The 15,555-nt window shown below is 38.8% G+C and overlaps 1 protein-coding gene across 5 annotated transcripts in view; it reads right to left on the reverse strand.

Moving 5' to 3' along the window:
- Positions 1 to 15,555, reverse strand: part of EPN2 (epsin 2) — a 78,000-nt gene that overhangs the window by 19,101 nt on the left and 43,344 nt on the right. For all 5 annotated transcript variants that reach the window (XM_043493607.1, XM_038420021.2, XM_038420022.2 and 2 more), the window contains exon 2: positions 14,128 to 14,897. In XM_043493607.1, coding sequence (XP_043349542.1) covers positions 14,128 to 14,722 — 595 coding nt within the window. In that variant the 5' untranslated portion in view covers positions 14,723 to 14,897. The remainder of the gene's footprint in view (positions 1 to 14,127; positions 14,898 to 15,555) is intronic.

Here is a 15,555-nt window from a genome sequence, read left to right on the forward strand (position 1 = left end):
CAGTTCTGTCTTGGCTGGAGGTAAAGGACAAAAAATGCTGAGTACTGCTGATTTCATAGCCCCACATAGATCATGTTTTGTCTTCTCACAACTGCCTCCGAAGGTGGAATATAGGTGTTAAACAGCAGCAGCGACTGGGGCATCAACACGGCTCTGGGATCCAAAGGAATGAATGCAGGCAGATTACTAGTACAAGAAAGTGACAAGGAAAATACAAATAATTTTTTATAATTCTCCACACTACATAGACTATTAAACCCTTTCTACATTGGGGATAAAAGTATACTAGCAAAGACTGCTGTCAGTAAGAATCTAGCTAGGTTTCCTTGAATATTGTGCACAATGATTTTTCCCCTCTACCAGTGTTCTTAATCTGTGCTATAGACTAATCTGGTGTTGCTAGCATGGCTTAAAAATTATGTGGACGGGGCTCATTACATTAACTCCTTTATTATTCTCCCCATTTCCCCTAGGAAAGGGCTTCTTAGAGCTTGTGTTTGTAGTAATTCCAACTTGTAGGGACATACAAGTTGCAATATCCCAACTATTTCCACACTAAAAGCTTCAAGAATGAGTGGAAGAAATTCACTCAACTCTCCCCCTCCCACCATTTCCTCCCATCTCCAAAAAAAAGTGTGCTGAAGAATGACAATCTTGCCTTATACCTCACTGTTCCCAATAGTGACCAGTATTCAGCAGCGCCAGGAACTGAACACAGTTCTTAACAAGAAGAAGCCATATAAAATGGCCTAAACATCTTTTAGAAGTTTCAGTAATTCAGCATATTTGCTTTTATTAATTTTAAATTAATATTGCATTCTGGAGTTCCCATTCAAAGTTATTTTGTCTAACTGAAATTCTCAGCTGTGCTTCCTATTAAACACTGATGAAAATGTAACATCTTCAATTAAACCATGTGAGGTGCTTATAAAACTGCATTTGCACTGATGTGGCCATCAGTAAATTTTTCATGAAAGAATTAAAATAAAATGCACCAGTGTTATTTAGTATTGACTTTTTTGTCCAGCAACTCCACTTTTAAATTCCTGCATCATCAGAACTGTCCCTGTATATCGGCTGGTTACTGCATAATAAGTTTTAGTTGCAAGGATCCAGTATAAAGGTTATTGCCTTAGTAACAGTATCTCTGCCACACAAAGAATCTCTTATACCAAAGCACATGACCATTAACTCAGATGTTTATGTAAGATGGAACTGAATAGATCAATTCTGACCTGTTAAGCTCTGCTTTGTTACTGTTTTGAGCATTTTCAGATTCAGGCATCTCTAGGCCTAATGGAAACAACTGTGTGGGATATTTGCTGTTACAGTGATAAATGCCATTGTCCTGCTTTCTCACCAAGTTTATCTACAGTATAAAGAAATAATTTCCAACTTCAGTTAATCATTAAAGCAGGATTCTGTTCTACCATCTGTCTTTATTACCAGCTATGACGTCTTTCATACATATTTACTGATAATTTATTATATTTTGGCTATACCTAAAAGCCAGCTGGAGAACCCCAAAAGTTTCCATTAATATATTAGAGTAAACAGACCGACATTGATGTAAACAATAACACTGCTGACACTAGTAGAAAATCAGCCACAGCATAAAAATAGGTCTAGCATTTTCACCCAGATACTTAGACTACAATTTTTGGAAAGCATATCTATACCAAGCCATTTTATATGCTTTGGGGAAAAAGAGTCTGGTCTCCACCCCACTGCCCCAAGCACTCATGTCATGGTCTAGCTTGATTGTAAAGTCAGTGGCATCTTCTGTGATCGGCATTGCTATTATGTGTAGATCATAGAAACTATCTTGTAAAGAAAGGAGAAGTGAACTAAAGCAAGACTAAAAATTGTATACCACCACCTGTGCATCATCCTACAAATGGACACCAATCCATCCATAACCATACACAGATACTGTATGCTAGTCTAATCAGACAGTAATAAGGTAAGCAGAATAATGAGGAAGTGATACTTCCAAAGAACCAATATCTAATCTCTCCAACTGTGAAATGTAGCATACAAATAGTACATTCTATGAGTTAATTTATATTCCATGAGTCTATTGGTATAAAAGGGTATTTCGATGCCAGGACGGGAATTATGGCACGTAATAAAGTAACGTGTGAAGAAGTCAGATTTACTGCACAGTGTCTTCATAATCAACTTTGGAATGTATCATTCCAGTTAGTGATTGATGGGAGAATAACTGATTTTATGGGTTAAACCTTGAAATTTCTCTCATTCGTATTCAATTTAATTTTTGATCACTAAAAGATTCATTCACCAAATAGCTCAAACTTAAGACCAGTACACACCCGTCAGATTTTTTTCAGTTACTGCAGCTCATGAAATACATAACATCCTACCTTTTTTGGTAAAAATACACCTAGATGGATACACAGTCCATGGATACATAGATTTAAAGCATCACTTCTCTGCTTTGCAAAAAAATGAATAGTTGTTATCCGGTCCATTCTGAGACACTGGTAACAAACTGTATTTTGAAAATCATCTAATATTGAACAGATCCCTACAACTTGTTTCAATTAAGTAGTGATTTTTATATCAGTTCTTTAATCCTCCCTTAGCCATATCTTGAGAGAGGGGTTTAAAGCATGTATTGTTATTGAAAAGTTTGATTACAGTAACAATATTCATCTTGGTTTTTAGTTCTTGTGGTATACGAAGTAAATATATAAGGGATAATTAAATCAAGTTGTCTGTTAGGCATCACTTTAAAAAAAAAAAAAAAGACTACACACGACATAATGAGTGAGGTCCCACAGGGATCAGTTCTGGGTCCAGTTCTGTTCAATATCTTCACCAATGATTTAGATAATGGCATAAAGAGTACACTTATAAAGTTTGCCAGACGATACCGAGATAGGAGAGGTTGCAAGTGCTTTGGATGATAGGATTGTACTCAGGAGTTGTACCGAATGATTGGAGAATTGCTAATATAGTTCCTATTTTTAAGAAAGGAAAAAAAAAGTAATCCAGGTAACTACGGGCCAGTTAGTTTGACATCTGTAGTATGCAAGGTCCTGGAAAAAATTTTGAAGGAGAAATTAGTTAAGGACATTGAAGTCAATGGTAAATGGGACAAAATACAACATGGTTTTACAAAAGGTAGATCGTGCCAAACCAACCTGATCTCCTTCTTTGAGAAAGTAACAGATTTTTTAGATAAAGGAAACGCAGTGGATCTAATTTACCTAGATTTCAGTAAGGCGTTTGATATCGTGCCACATGGGGAATTAGTTAAATTGGAGAAGATGGGGATCAATATGATCATCAAAAGGTGGATAAGGAATTGGTTAAAGGGGAGACTGCAATGGGTCCTACTGAAAGGCGAACTGTCAGGCTGGAGGGAGGTTACCAGTGGAGTTCCTCAGGGATCAGTTTTGGGACCAATCTTATTTAATCTTTTTATTACTGACCTTGGCACAAAAAGTGGGAGTGTGCTAATAAAGTTTGCAGACGATACAAAGCTGGGAGGTATTGCCAATTCAGAGAAGGATCAGGATATTATACAGGAGGATCTGGATGACCTTGTAAACTGGAGTAATAGTAATAGGATGAAATTTAATAGTGAGAAGTGTAAGGTTATGCATTTAGGGATTAACAACAAGAATTTTAGCTATAAATTGGGGACGCATCAATTAGACGTAACGAAAGAGGAGAAGGACCTTAGAGTATTGGTTGATCATAGGATGACTATGAGCTGCCAATGTGATATGGCTGTGAAAAAAGCTAATGCGGTTTTGGGATGCATCAGGAGAGGCATTTCCAGTAGGGATAAGGAGGTTTTAGTACCATTATACAAGGCACTGGTGAGACCTCACCTAGAATACTGTGTGCAGTTCTGGTCTCCCATGTTTAAAAAGGATGAATTCAAACTGGAGCAGGTACAGAGAAGGGCTACTAGGATGATCTGAGGAATGGAAAACTTGTCTTATGAAAGGAGACTTAAGGAGCTTGGCTTGTTTAGCCTAACTAAAAGAAGGTTGAGGGGAGATATGATTGCTCTCTATAAATATATCAGAGGGATAAATACAGGAGAGGGAGAGGAAATATTTAAGCTTAGCACCAATGTGGACACAAGAACAAATGGATATAAACTGGCCACCACGAAGTTTAGACTTGAAATTAGACGAAGGTTTCTAACCATCAGAGGAGTGAAGTTTTGGAATAGCCTTCCAAGGGAAGCAGTGGAGGCAAAAGATCTATCTGGCTTTAAGATTCTACTTGATAAGTTTATGGAGGAGATGGTATGATGGGATAATGTGATTTTGGTAATTAATTGATCTTTAAATATTCAGGGTATATAGGCCTAATCCCCTGAGATGGGATATTAGATGGATGGATCTGAGTTACCCAGGAAAGAATTTTCTGTAGTATCTGGCTGGTGAATCTTGCCCATATGCTCAGGGTTTAGCTGATCGCCATATTTGGGGTCGGGAAGGAATTTTCCTCCACAGCAGATTGGAAGAGGCCCTGGAGGTTTTTCACCTTCCTCTGTAGCATGGGGCACAGGTCACTTGAGGGAGGATTCTCTGCTCCTTGAAGTCTTTAAACCACGATTTGAGGACTTTAATAGCTCAGACATAGGTGAGGTTTTTCGTAGGAGTGGGTGGGTGAGATTCTGTGGCCTGCGTTGTGCAGAAGGTCGGACTAGATGATCAGAATGGTCCCTTCTGACCTTAGTATCTATAAATCTATGATTAAAATTCAAAATGATCTGGACAAACTGGAGAAATGGTCTGAAGTAAATAGGATAAAATTCAATAAGGACAAATACAAAGTAACCCACTTTGGAAAGATCAGCTGCACACGTACAAAATGGGAAATGACTGCCTAGGAAGGAGTACTAAAGAAAAGGATCTGAGGGGTCATCGTGGATCACAAGCTAAATATGAGTCAACAATGTAACACTGTTGCAAAAAAAGGAAACATTATTCTGGGATGTATTAGCAGGAGTGTTGTAAGCAAGACATGAGAAGTAACTCTTCTGCTCTATTCTGTGCTGATATGGCCTCAATTGGAGTAGTATGTACAGTTCTGGGCACTACATTTCAGGAAAGATGTGGACAAGTTGGAGAAAGTCCAGAGAAGAGCAACAAAAATTATTAAAGGTCTAGAAACATGACCTATGAGGGAAGATTGAAAAAATTGGGTTTGGTTGGGCTGGAGAAGAGAAGACTGAGAGGGGACATGATAGTTTTCAAGTATATAAAAGGTCGCTACAAGGAGGAGAGAGAAAAATTATTCTCCTTAATCTCAGAGGATAGGACAAGAAGCAATTGGCTTAAATTGAAGCAAGGGAGGTTTAGGCTGGACATTAGGAAAAAATTCCTAACTGTCAGATTGGTTAAGCACTGGAATAAATTGCCCAGGGAGGTTATGGGATCTCCATCATTGAGGATTTTTAAGAGCAGGTTAGACACACACTTGTCAGGGATGGTCTAGATAACACCTAGTCCTGCCATGAGGGCAGAGGGGTGGACAAGATGACCTCTCGAGGTCCCTTCTATTCCTACAATTCTATGACATGTCAATGGAGAGACACAGCCCAAGGGAAAAAAAATGAGCTCTTCACACCCCCTTGGACTAATTAGAGTTGTTCTTATGCAGGCTGGTCCATTTTCCTCACTACTGTATACGCTCTGACTTTGATAGAACACCAGGGATGAATTTGGCCTGGTGATGCTTTAGCATAGGACACAGGAAAAAGCTTTACAAACATGAGTATTCTGAATTTCCTTTGGTGAGAAGTCCAGTTAATTAATTCCATTGACATTCTCTCTATATTAAGTCAGAGAGAAAGACTGAATTAGAAAAGCAAAAACTGAAAATCAAAAAATTTCATATGACTAACAGGCAACGTTAAAGCTATACAGATTTCAGACTTAAACACACATCTAAGATTACTTAGGAAAACTCTTAAACAACCTTAAGACAGCTCTAAATTTTGCAAACTTTAGAAATGCTCTTTTTAAGCCATCTTTCCTGTCACTATCTCTTCTTTAGAAATTGGACTGTAAAACAGAATTCTAAATTCATATTTAGGAAACCCATTTACTGCCTCAAGGCAAGAGGATTCTTTGAAACCGGGGCACTATGTGCACATCATGTTGTCCATCTAGTCTGCTCTGTTCACATAGGCTGTGCCAGGGTGTTAAAACATGTAAAAATCCTGCTCTGCAAGTGCTTCAGAGAGCAGGACTTTTGTCCATTGTCACACACTGCCTAGCATATACTCAGAAAGAGGCAGCAGATAGGAAAGGGGAAAGTACAGGAAGCATATCTGGATACAATCAAAATGAAGCAGGGTACACCTCGTCTTGGGCCTAATACAGCAATGTCCTTTAAAAGCAAGATAAAGTTTATTTCATTCATGGGGCAAGATGGGAAAGGAAAGAAAGAGTAGTTTTGTTTCAGAGTTCTTTTTGGCTACCAGCCCGACTAAATATAATACAGATATAACATTTTCCATAAAAATCAAGCAATTGACTTCTCTTCTCCATTTCTTCCCTCCACTTCTATGAATTTTCTGAGGTCTCTTAAAACGCTCCACACACACCTGATCATGCCTTCATATCTCCTGCTGTAGCCTACTGTGCTTTGTGAGTAGCCACAGCAGATTGACAAGGACAATCCTGGGAAGCTGTGATGATGAAGACAATGTGATTCTCAGGTGCTGCTGGGAGTGGGAGGGAAGGGAAAGGGGACTAGTTTGAGCCAAAAAAAAGGTCTGACTTTCTCAACACCTGTGCAACTTCTTGAGTCCTTCAGCAGCAGCTGAGAATCTTGCACACATGCCCCAGCTGGAGTGCCACACTGAAACAGACCAACATTGTTTCACTCTTATTCTGCTGAGGATTGGTTGACATCAGTACAATCCCAGAATAATGCAGGATTCCTGCAGTCTGATGTCTAATTTAAACTCCTGTTTAAGGTGAACATTAAAAACATTGCTACATTGGAACATCTGTTGGTTTCAGTCAAATTCTTAGAGAATAGGTTTCCATATCAAACACCATCACCACTGACACCCATAATTGTGTTTTGTATTAGGAACACTTATCAGCAAGAAAGCTATGTACTGAACTGACCAGTACATTTCTCTCAGAAATTTTAAAATGATATACCTAAATTGGGCACCCAAATCCATGGTCACCATAAAAAACTGAACTGATTTTCACACACAGCTTCCAATCACTTCAATTTCCTGGACTAAAAACTTTCCTTCTCACCTCTAGAGGTGACCCACTGGGTCAGGAATGAGGCACATTGGTGGGTGGGGTGTTACAGGTAACTGTGCGTCGAGATGCAGCTTTGGTCTTCTAGTGCTTTCAATCCAGCACTAAACCAAGAGTATTAATTTAACTTAAAATAAAGTAAAATTTTGATATAAGATTTCACATAACTCACTTCAGCATATATAGAAGATTTTAAAGCTTACCAATTTTTAAGCAACTGCCCTAAACCTGAAAATTATCAATCATAGATGATTTAAAACTAGAAGGCAGCAAATCATATTTGGTATCAAGGCAGGATTGACAACCTTATTGCCTTTTTTTAGATTTAAACTACATTGCTGGGCTTAATTCGCAGATGACTTTACCAGGAAATAAAACAGCAAAAATGTTCATACTAACTGCTGTTGCAAATATCAATGCATGGATATTGCTACTATAATACATCCCCTAGGATTACTCCAGCTTTACAACAGTATACAACTGCCCATGAAGATATCTAAAGTAAAGCTTTGGGGAAAGGATATTATTTGAAACAGTGGATTGTTATGGATCAGCTGAATATATTTGCAGGGAGTCCGGAAATAAAACCTTTATAAAACATTCTCAGAAAGGTGAAGTATCATCATTTCATATTATGGAGACAACTCAAATTCTCACTATGCTATTAATTTCCTTTGGAAATAGTATTTAACATACAAAATCTCAGCTCAGTATTGAATATAATATACTACTTACACAACTCTAAAATACCACCCCCTACAAGTCTGTGCAAGAAATAAGTACATATTAAAAATTGAGAATCATGATAAAAGTAATTTGGCTGGCTCAAAAAGGTAATGATACATATAGGCATCAAGCATCAGAGTTTTCCCATTTTCAAATCATAGTATTGGTCCAATGAGAGAAAATACTTTGTAGACTTGTGACTACACTTGAAACACTATAGCAACACAGATGCAGCTGCACCACTGTAGTGCTTCAATGTAGACACTACCTACACACTGATAGGAGGGGTTCTGACAGCACAGGTAATCCACCTCATCCAGCTAGGTTGATGGAAAAATTCTTCTACAGTAGAACCTGAGAGTTACGAACACCAGTTATGAACTGACTGGTCAACCATACACTTCATTTGGAACCAGAAGTACACAATCAGGCAGCAGCAGAGACAAAAAAAGAAAAAAGCAAACACAGTATTGTGTTAAATGTAAACTACTAAAAAAATTAAGGGAAAAAGTATAAAAAAAGATTTGATAAACCGTTTCTGTGCTTGTTCCATTTTTTCTTCTGCATAGTAAAAGTTTCAAAGATGTATTAAGTCAATGGTCAGTTATAAACTTTTGAAAGAACATCCCAAAATGTTTTGTTCAGAGTTATGAACATTTCAGAGTTACGAAGAAGCTCCATTCCTGAGGTGTTCATAACTCCAAGGTTCTACTGTTCTGACGTAGCACTGTCTACACCAGGGGTTACATCAGCTGAACTATGTCATACAGGGGTAGGGATTTTTCTCGCTCGAGTGACATAGCTGGGTCGACCTAACTTTTTAATCTAGACCAGACCTTGGAGCACTTTTCATCAGACTAGCTACAAGACCTTTACAAAACTTGGTATTATATCCATTTAAAGATGGGGAAATAGAGGCATGGGGTTTGTATCCACTGGGGATTTTTGTACATGCTATAGCCACAAGTGTAAAAAGTGACCTTCCCCGGTACATTCTACCCTCATTGGAAACTGGGGGGCTCTTCAGATTAACCCTGACCAGCTAACATTTTGAAACACTTCTTGTCTGCACAAGATAACATCGCCAGGTTGCGTTTAACACGTTCTCCCAACATAGTGCACTTTCTTAGTTTAGACAACGCCTTTGTGATTTTTCCCCAAGCACTGGTGTGGGGCCAGCAAACTAGAGAGGAAAAAATTTTAATCTCTGGGAATCCTAGGCATTGCTATGAGATTTCATGAGTATAAAAAAAAATTCTAGATTGTCTATTTTAGTATTTGATTTAACTTCCAAAATCAATAAGAATCCTGCCAATGATTTCAAAATCCCATCAAATCTGGCTCATAAGTACTTCCAAGGTGTCTATCACTGTGGTATAATTTCTAAGCACTGATTAAAGAGTGCATGAGATTGTCTTATATTGGGCAGACACCCACCTAATGGCAAAGGCGACATCACAAAATTTAAACATCCTCAAATAAGGAATAAAACTTTTTTGGAAGAAGTGATCAAGTTCATATGCTGTTAACTTTATGTTAATAGGAACATATATTAGCAATATCAGATAAATAATTGAGAATGGTAGATTCAGAATTATTTTAGTGTGAAGTAAAATCATGTAAATGTCAGTATCTCCACAGTGGCTGGGAATTAGAGCTCAAGTCTGGTGTTATTTTAAAACTCAGAATTTGAGCTACAATTACATAGTTAAGGGTTTAAACAGGTGTCAACAATTTTCCAAGAAATGGAAATGTTGCAGATAGTAAGTAGAGAAGCATTAACAGTGACTGCGAAATAAGACTATTTGCAAGAACATTCTGTGTTGAAAATAATCTTCCAATTATAAATTTCCAATTACAAATAAACATTTGAACACCTCTCCACTGCTTGTCAGTCTCCTTGTCAATCTCCTGCCAGTCAAACAATTTTATTTATTTAACAACATACATTTCACATCTCAGTACTAAGCTCTTACTGATCATTTGTAGATCACCAAATGCTTTACATCTATGGCTAAGCATCATCATCCCAGTTTTACATATGGAGAAACTGAGGCACAGAGGTTAAGTGACCAACCCAGTGTCACATATTAAGTCAATGACAGAACTGAGAATAGAACCCCGGTTTCCAACACCAAGTCTGGTGCACTGTCCACTAGACCCCACTGCCCCTGTTTTCATGACTACTCCTATATAAAACTGTCAAGTGAGGTCTTTTAGGTTTACTTTCATGAAACTCATCTCTCACGAAACCAGAATTATAAGTGTGCAAGCCACATCACAATAAACGTCATCTTAAGTAAAAGGAATGTAAACAAAAAGCATTTGATTAAAAATTCAGAGGTATTATCCAGAATTCCTATAAGCTGTCTAGCAAGAATGAAGCAAAATATTATCTACAAATTCTCCAAGCCAATTATTCAATCCCAAATGTATATTTACATTAACACAGCTAGATACAAGAACAAACATCCAAACTTCAAAAGTACAAAATATTTTGAATAGCAATAAAACAGAAAATACTAGTAATAAATATATGAAGAAGTGATGTAGTTATCTGTCTACCTGCACCTAGATAGCTATGGTGGCCTTAAGCAGAAGTTTGGAACCATATAAAAATCCACCCCATAGATTAATTGGCTTTGTTGAGGTGACCTTGCATTGAACTATAGGGCAGGGTTGGACAAACTTTTTGGCCTGAGGGCCACATCTGGGTATGGAAATTGTATGGCGGGCCATGAATGCTCATGAAATTGGGGGTTAGGGTGTGGAACGGGGTGAGGTCTCCAGCTTGGGGTGCAGGCTCTGTGGTGGGAAATGAGCAGTTCAGTGTGTGGGAAACGGCTTCGGGCTGGAACATAGGGGTGGGGAGAGGGCTCTGGCTGAGGGGGGAGGGGCCTCAGTGGATGAGGGTTTGGGGTGAAGGAGGAAGCTCTGGGCTCAGACCAAGGGGTTCAGAGGGCAGGAGGGGGATCAGGGCAGGGGGTAGGGGGTTGCGGCACTGGAGGGGGTCAGGGGTGCAGGCTCCAGGCAGCACTTACCTCAAGCAGCTCCCGGAAGCAGCAGCATGTCCCCAGTCTGGCTCCTATGCAGGGGCATGGCCAGGTGGCTCTGTGCACTGCCCCGTCTACAGGCACACAGTTGCTAGCCAATGAGAGCTGCGGGGACGGCGCTTGGGGCGGGGGCTGCATGCGGAGCCCCCTGGCTGCCCCACACGTAGGAGCCAGAGGTGGGACACATAGGAGCCGCGCAGAGCCATGGCACACATGGAGCGGGGCAAGTCCAGGACCCCGCTCCCTGGCAGGAGTTTGAGGGCCAGATTAGAACGTCTGACGGGCCGGATTCAGCCCCCGGGCCATAGTTTGCCCACCCCTGACTTATAAGGATATTTCCCAATGGCTTGCAAAGTGAAACGTTTACTCTTTCAATGTAATGTAGTTTACTAGAGCTACATGCTCAGACCATACGAGAAGAAAGGATAAACACGATAGACATGACTCATCTTCCTTTGAATGGTCTATAGATGGAAACCAGGATTTTCCATTATCTTGTATTTATTTATTTATTTTAAAGCTTAAATTAATTCTACACTAATAGGGAAGACTTTAAATTTCTGGTTTCAGAGTAGCAGCCGTGTTAGTCTGTATTCGAAAAAAGAAAAAGGAGTACTTGTGGCACCTTAGAGACTAAAATTTATTTGAGCATAAGCTTTCATGAGCTACAGCTCACTTCATCGGATGCAGTGAGCTGTAGCTCACGAAAGCTTATGCTCAAATAAATTTGTTAGTCTCTAAGGTGCCACAAGTACTCCTTTTCTTTTTAAGTTTTTTTTTTCCCCCCCACAATGTAATACTCTGTGCGCCACCACACAATCTCCCACTCCCCCTAGTAATGGACACTGCTGCTGTGAAATAGTTTCTGGTTCTCTTTTCATCTGTAGATGTTGCTTTGGTCTATTAAGCTCAATAAAATGTTATGAATTTGTTGTTTGGATTGTTTCAAAGAATATTTTTAATACCGAGCAAAATGTTTGGTCATTAGCATTAACGTGTTGGGGATGCTATAGCCAGAAGCTCCGGAGCTTCTAAAGCTTCCTTACTTGAGGGCGTCTGAGAAGCTCAAAAAATCCTTGCTGCACAAGTGGTTCTGCAAATACAGATGTGGATAAGACACTCGGGTGCACAAGTACAAGCAAATAATGATACACAGAACACTAATATTTTGTTTTGAAAAAATAACCTGATCATGGTTCTGCTATCTAGCACACAATAAAATTCCTAAAACATAAAAGGAATAAGAATTCAGCAGGATATCTTCTCCTGCAGCATGAATATAGCAAAAGAAAGTTTGAACCTCTGGTATCTGGTTTAGTATGGCAAATAAAAATGTTTAAATATACCAACTAATGTATCATTTGTTGAAGAATAGGACCAAGACATTAACAACATACCATGGTGAGGATCAATTCAATAAATCAATTAAAGTTAAGAACCATGGTATTTCATCCTAATCTCCTAGCCAAGTATGTTTCGATTAGGTTAGTACTCTGAAGGGAGAGCTCAAAAGAAAACCTAATATCCTTGTGACACAATGAAGATGCTCTTCTGTCACAGTCAATACTGAAATAACGTCCCAGCATGATAAAAAGACGTACTCAGTGGTTGGATGTTCCATGTTTTTTTTTTTAATAAGAGGTAAAACAGAGGCTCTGAGTACTTGGGATCATTTAAGATCCCATGGCATTTTTCACAAGAAAAAAGTATTAGTGTTGGTGCCTGATAAAATTCCAGTTGGGATAATGACACTTAATGTGCTTTTCTCTGTAACTTTAAATAGATAAAAGTATTTTTCATTGCCTATCCTAAACTGCTGCGTAATATTGCTATGTGCTGCTAGGGTGACCAGACAGCAAGTGTGAAAAATCAGGATGGGGGTAGGGGTGTAATAGGAGCCTATATAAGAAAAAGCCCCAAATATTGGGACTCTCCCTATAAAATTAGGACATCTGGTCACCCTATGTGCTGCTAAAATGCTGCTGCCTTCTGCACAACAAGCAGGTGGCACGTCATTGGCAGTTAAGGCAATTCCTGTATTTATAACTTGAGAGGCGGTAATAATTTAGGATGAAGGGCCCGACAAATGAAAGATTATTGTTATAACTGACACTTATTCAATTCACCATTGACTCTGTTACAGCACTTCAGATACTATAACTGTTCATTTAAAAAAAAAGTTTTCCTTTAGCGTTATACCAAAACCACTGAGATTTCAGGCAAAGACGCCTTCAGCAGATCATTACTTATGCTAAGAAGTGCCAAACCAGACTTCATAACACAAGTGGGCCCAAGCAGCATACAAAGAACCCATTCCTTTGGCACTGTATTCTCGTTAATTTTTAAAATGAAACAGTATTTTGTACTGATGTTTGTATAACAGTTGATATTATAAATGTGTATGGTGGAGAATTAAGCACTGAAGTATTGAACTGTTACAACAGTATTTGTTTAAAAGAACTGTTGAGCAATGAAATAAACTAAGTGTCATGCTCATACTAAAATAAAATAGCAACAAAATAAAAGGAAGTCTGGTCAAACTGATGAATGCAAGGGAATTCCCTGTGCTGATTTTATTCAAGTAGAATTCTGAAAAGAAACCTAAAAGGATGAAGTGTAAAAAAAACTTTTCATCTCTCACACACACACACACCCCTCTCAAAATTGGAAACATATGCAGAATATTAACTGAAAGAATCCCCTTTGCTGCTCTGCCCCAGTCAGACATGTCATATTAACCATTGGAATCCATTCATGGAAATGGCTGGATTTCACCACCTTTGGAACAAGGGAAGTAAAATTGTTTTATAAATCAATTTAAATCAACATATTCACCCTCTCCCCAACTAGCAATTAAGCCTAATAATTTGTAAAGGCATTAGTACTTCCCGAAGACCTACAGAGTTTCAGACACTGCAAAAACCCCTTGTGATCTGTACGCTAATATTCTAGAAAGCTCCACTTACTCTCTCATCTAACTGCAAATCATTATCTGAAAGCTCTGAAAAAGATGTAGATTTACAGAACAAAACGACCCTCATTTTTACATGGAATTGATTTGTACTTACAGCCATGGTAAGATGCAGGAGAGCCTCCAGATTTGCCATATTCTTGCTCTGAATAGCTAGTGGATAGATTAGGCTGACTGGAACCTCGGCCAAATGTGATCTGGTTACTACCAACTCCAGTGGCCACCTGAGCCATACGCTCTTTGGTCTTCAGGGCTTGGGCCCTCTCTGTCTTGAGTCGCTCATCATCCTTCAGAAGAGAGACCAGCTGCTTGGACTTCTCCCGTACATTGATGCCCTGGTCCTTACCATCTCGATCGATATACTGGAAGTCCTTCAGTGTTTGAATAGCAAAAATATTCTCTTTACATTGCTGTGCCACCCTCTCAGAGCCAGTTTTAATCAGGTAATCTAACAGAGTAAGGGCCTTATACACATGCCGCCAGTTTTTGCCATGGTCATTCAGCCGTTTCCAGATCATGCTCATAATTTCAGAAAAGGCTACCACATTGTAAGTCAGATCTGCTATTTCAGTCATTAAGGAACTAGAAGGACCCCAGGGATCATTGGAAGTTGCTTCCCGAACTTTTATTTCAGCCTCTGAATAATTGTTCACAATGTTTTTCATTTGCCGTCTAATAGACGAAGTCGTCATTTTTTTCCCCTTTTAATAAGGAAAACTTCAAAAAACCTTCAAAGAGATTAATTTTTTCCCCCAGTGCAAGTTTCTGGCCCTTGAAGACTCCGTATCAGTGATCAGTTTGAAACAAGTTCTGCTAAGATCATTTCCTCCCTTCAAGATAAAGGTGCAAGATACAGGAAACAACCACCTAAAAAGAAGAAAATTAAAAAAAAAAATTAGTTGTAGCTTTAATTGTTCTTTTGTGAATAAAAACATCAACAAAATTGTCCAAAGTTTTGAAGTCAACTGAAGGTGTTTTCAAGGTCCCTAGTGCATTTACATGACAAAACCCATTTTTGCTCCTTATCTCAAGACTAAGGTAAGATTAACTGCTGGAAATTCACACTATTTAAAATAAGCAATATAAATATCAAAAGTAAAAAAAGCATTAGAATATACAATAAAAAGAGCATGACTATTACTATACTTTGATTACTTTACAGGTTGTTTCATCACAAGCATGCACATTGACAACGAGAGAAAGCTAAGCCAAAGAAATTAGTTGTGAATTTAGTTTTGTTGTGAGGTCTATAGTAATTATCTCACAGGATCAAGTTCCAGAGTCAGGTCCACCTCATGGGAGTAAATTCCAGGTCCTTCAAAAGTTCAGTCTCCTGCACTCATGAGCCTCCCTCTGTTGGTTAACAATTTCCATGTTCTACAGTAACATAGCTGTTGTGAAAACAACAAGGAGTCCCGTGGCACCTTAAAGGCTAACAGATTTATTTGAGCATAAGCTTTCGTGGGTAAAAACCTCACTTCTTCAGATGCATGGAGTAAAAGTTACAGATGCAGAGAAATATACT

The sequence above is a fragment of the Dermochelys coriacea genome, chromosome 10 (assembly GCF_009764565.3).
Source record: "Dermochelys coriacea isolate rDerCor1 chromosome 10, rDerCor1.pri.v4, whole genome shotgun sequence".
Taxonomy (NCBI): domain Eukaryota; kingdom Metazoa; phylum Chordata; order Testudines; family Dermochelyidae; genus Dermochelys; species Dermochelys coriacea.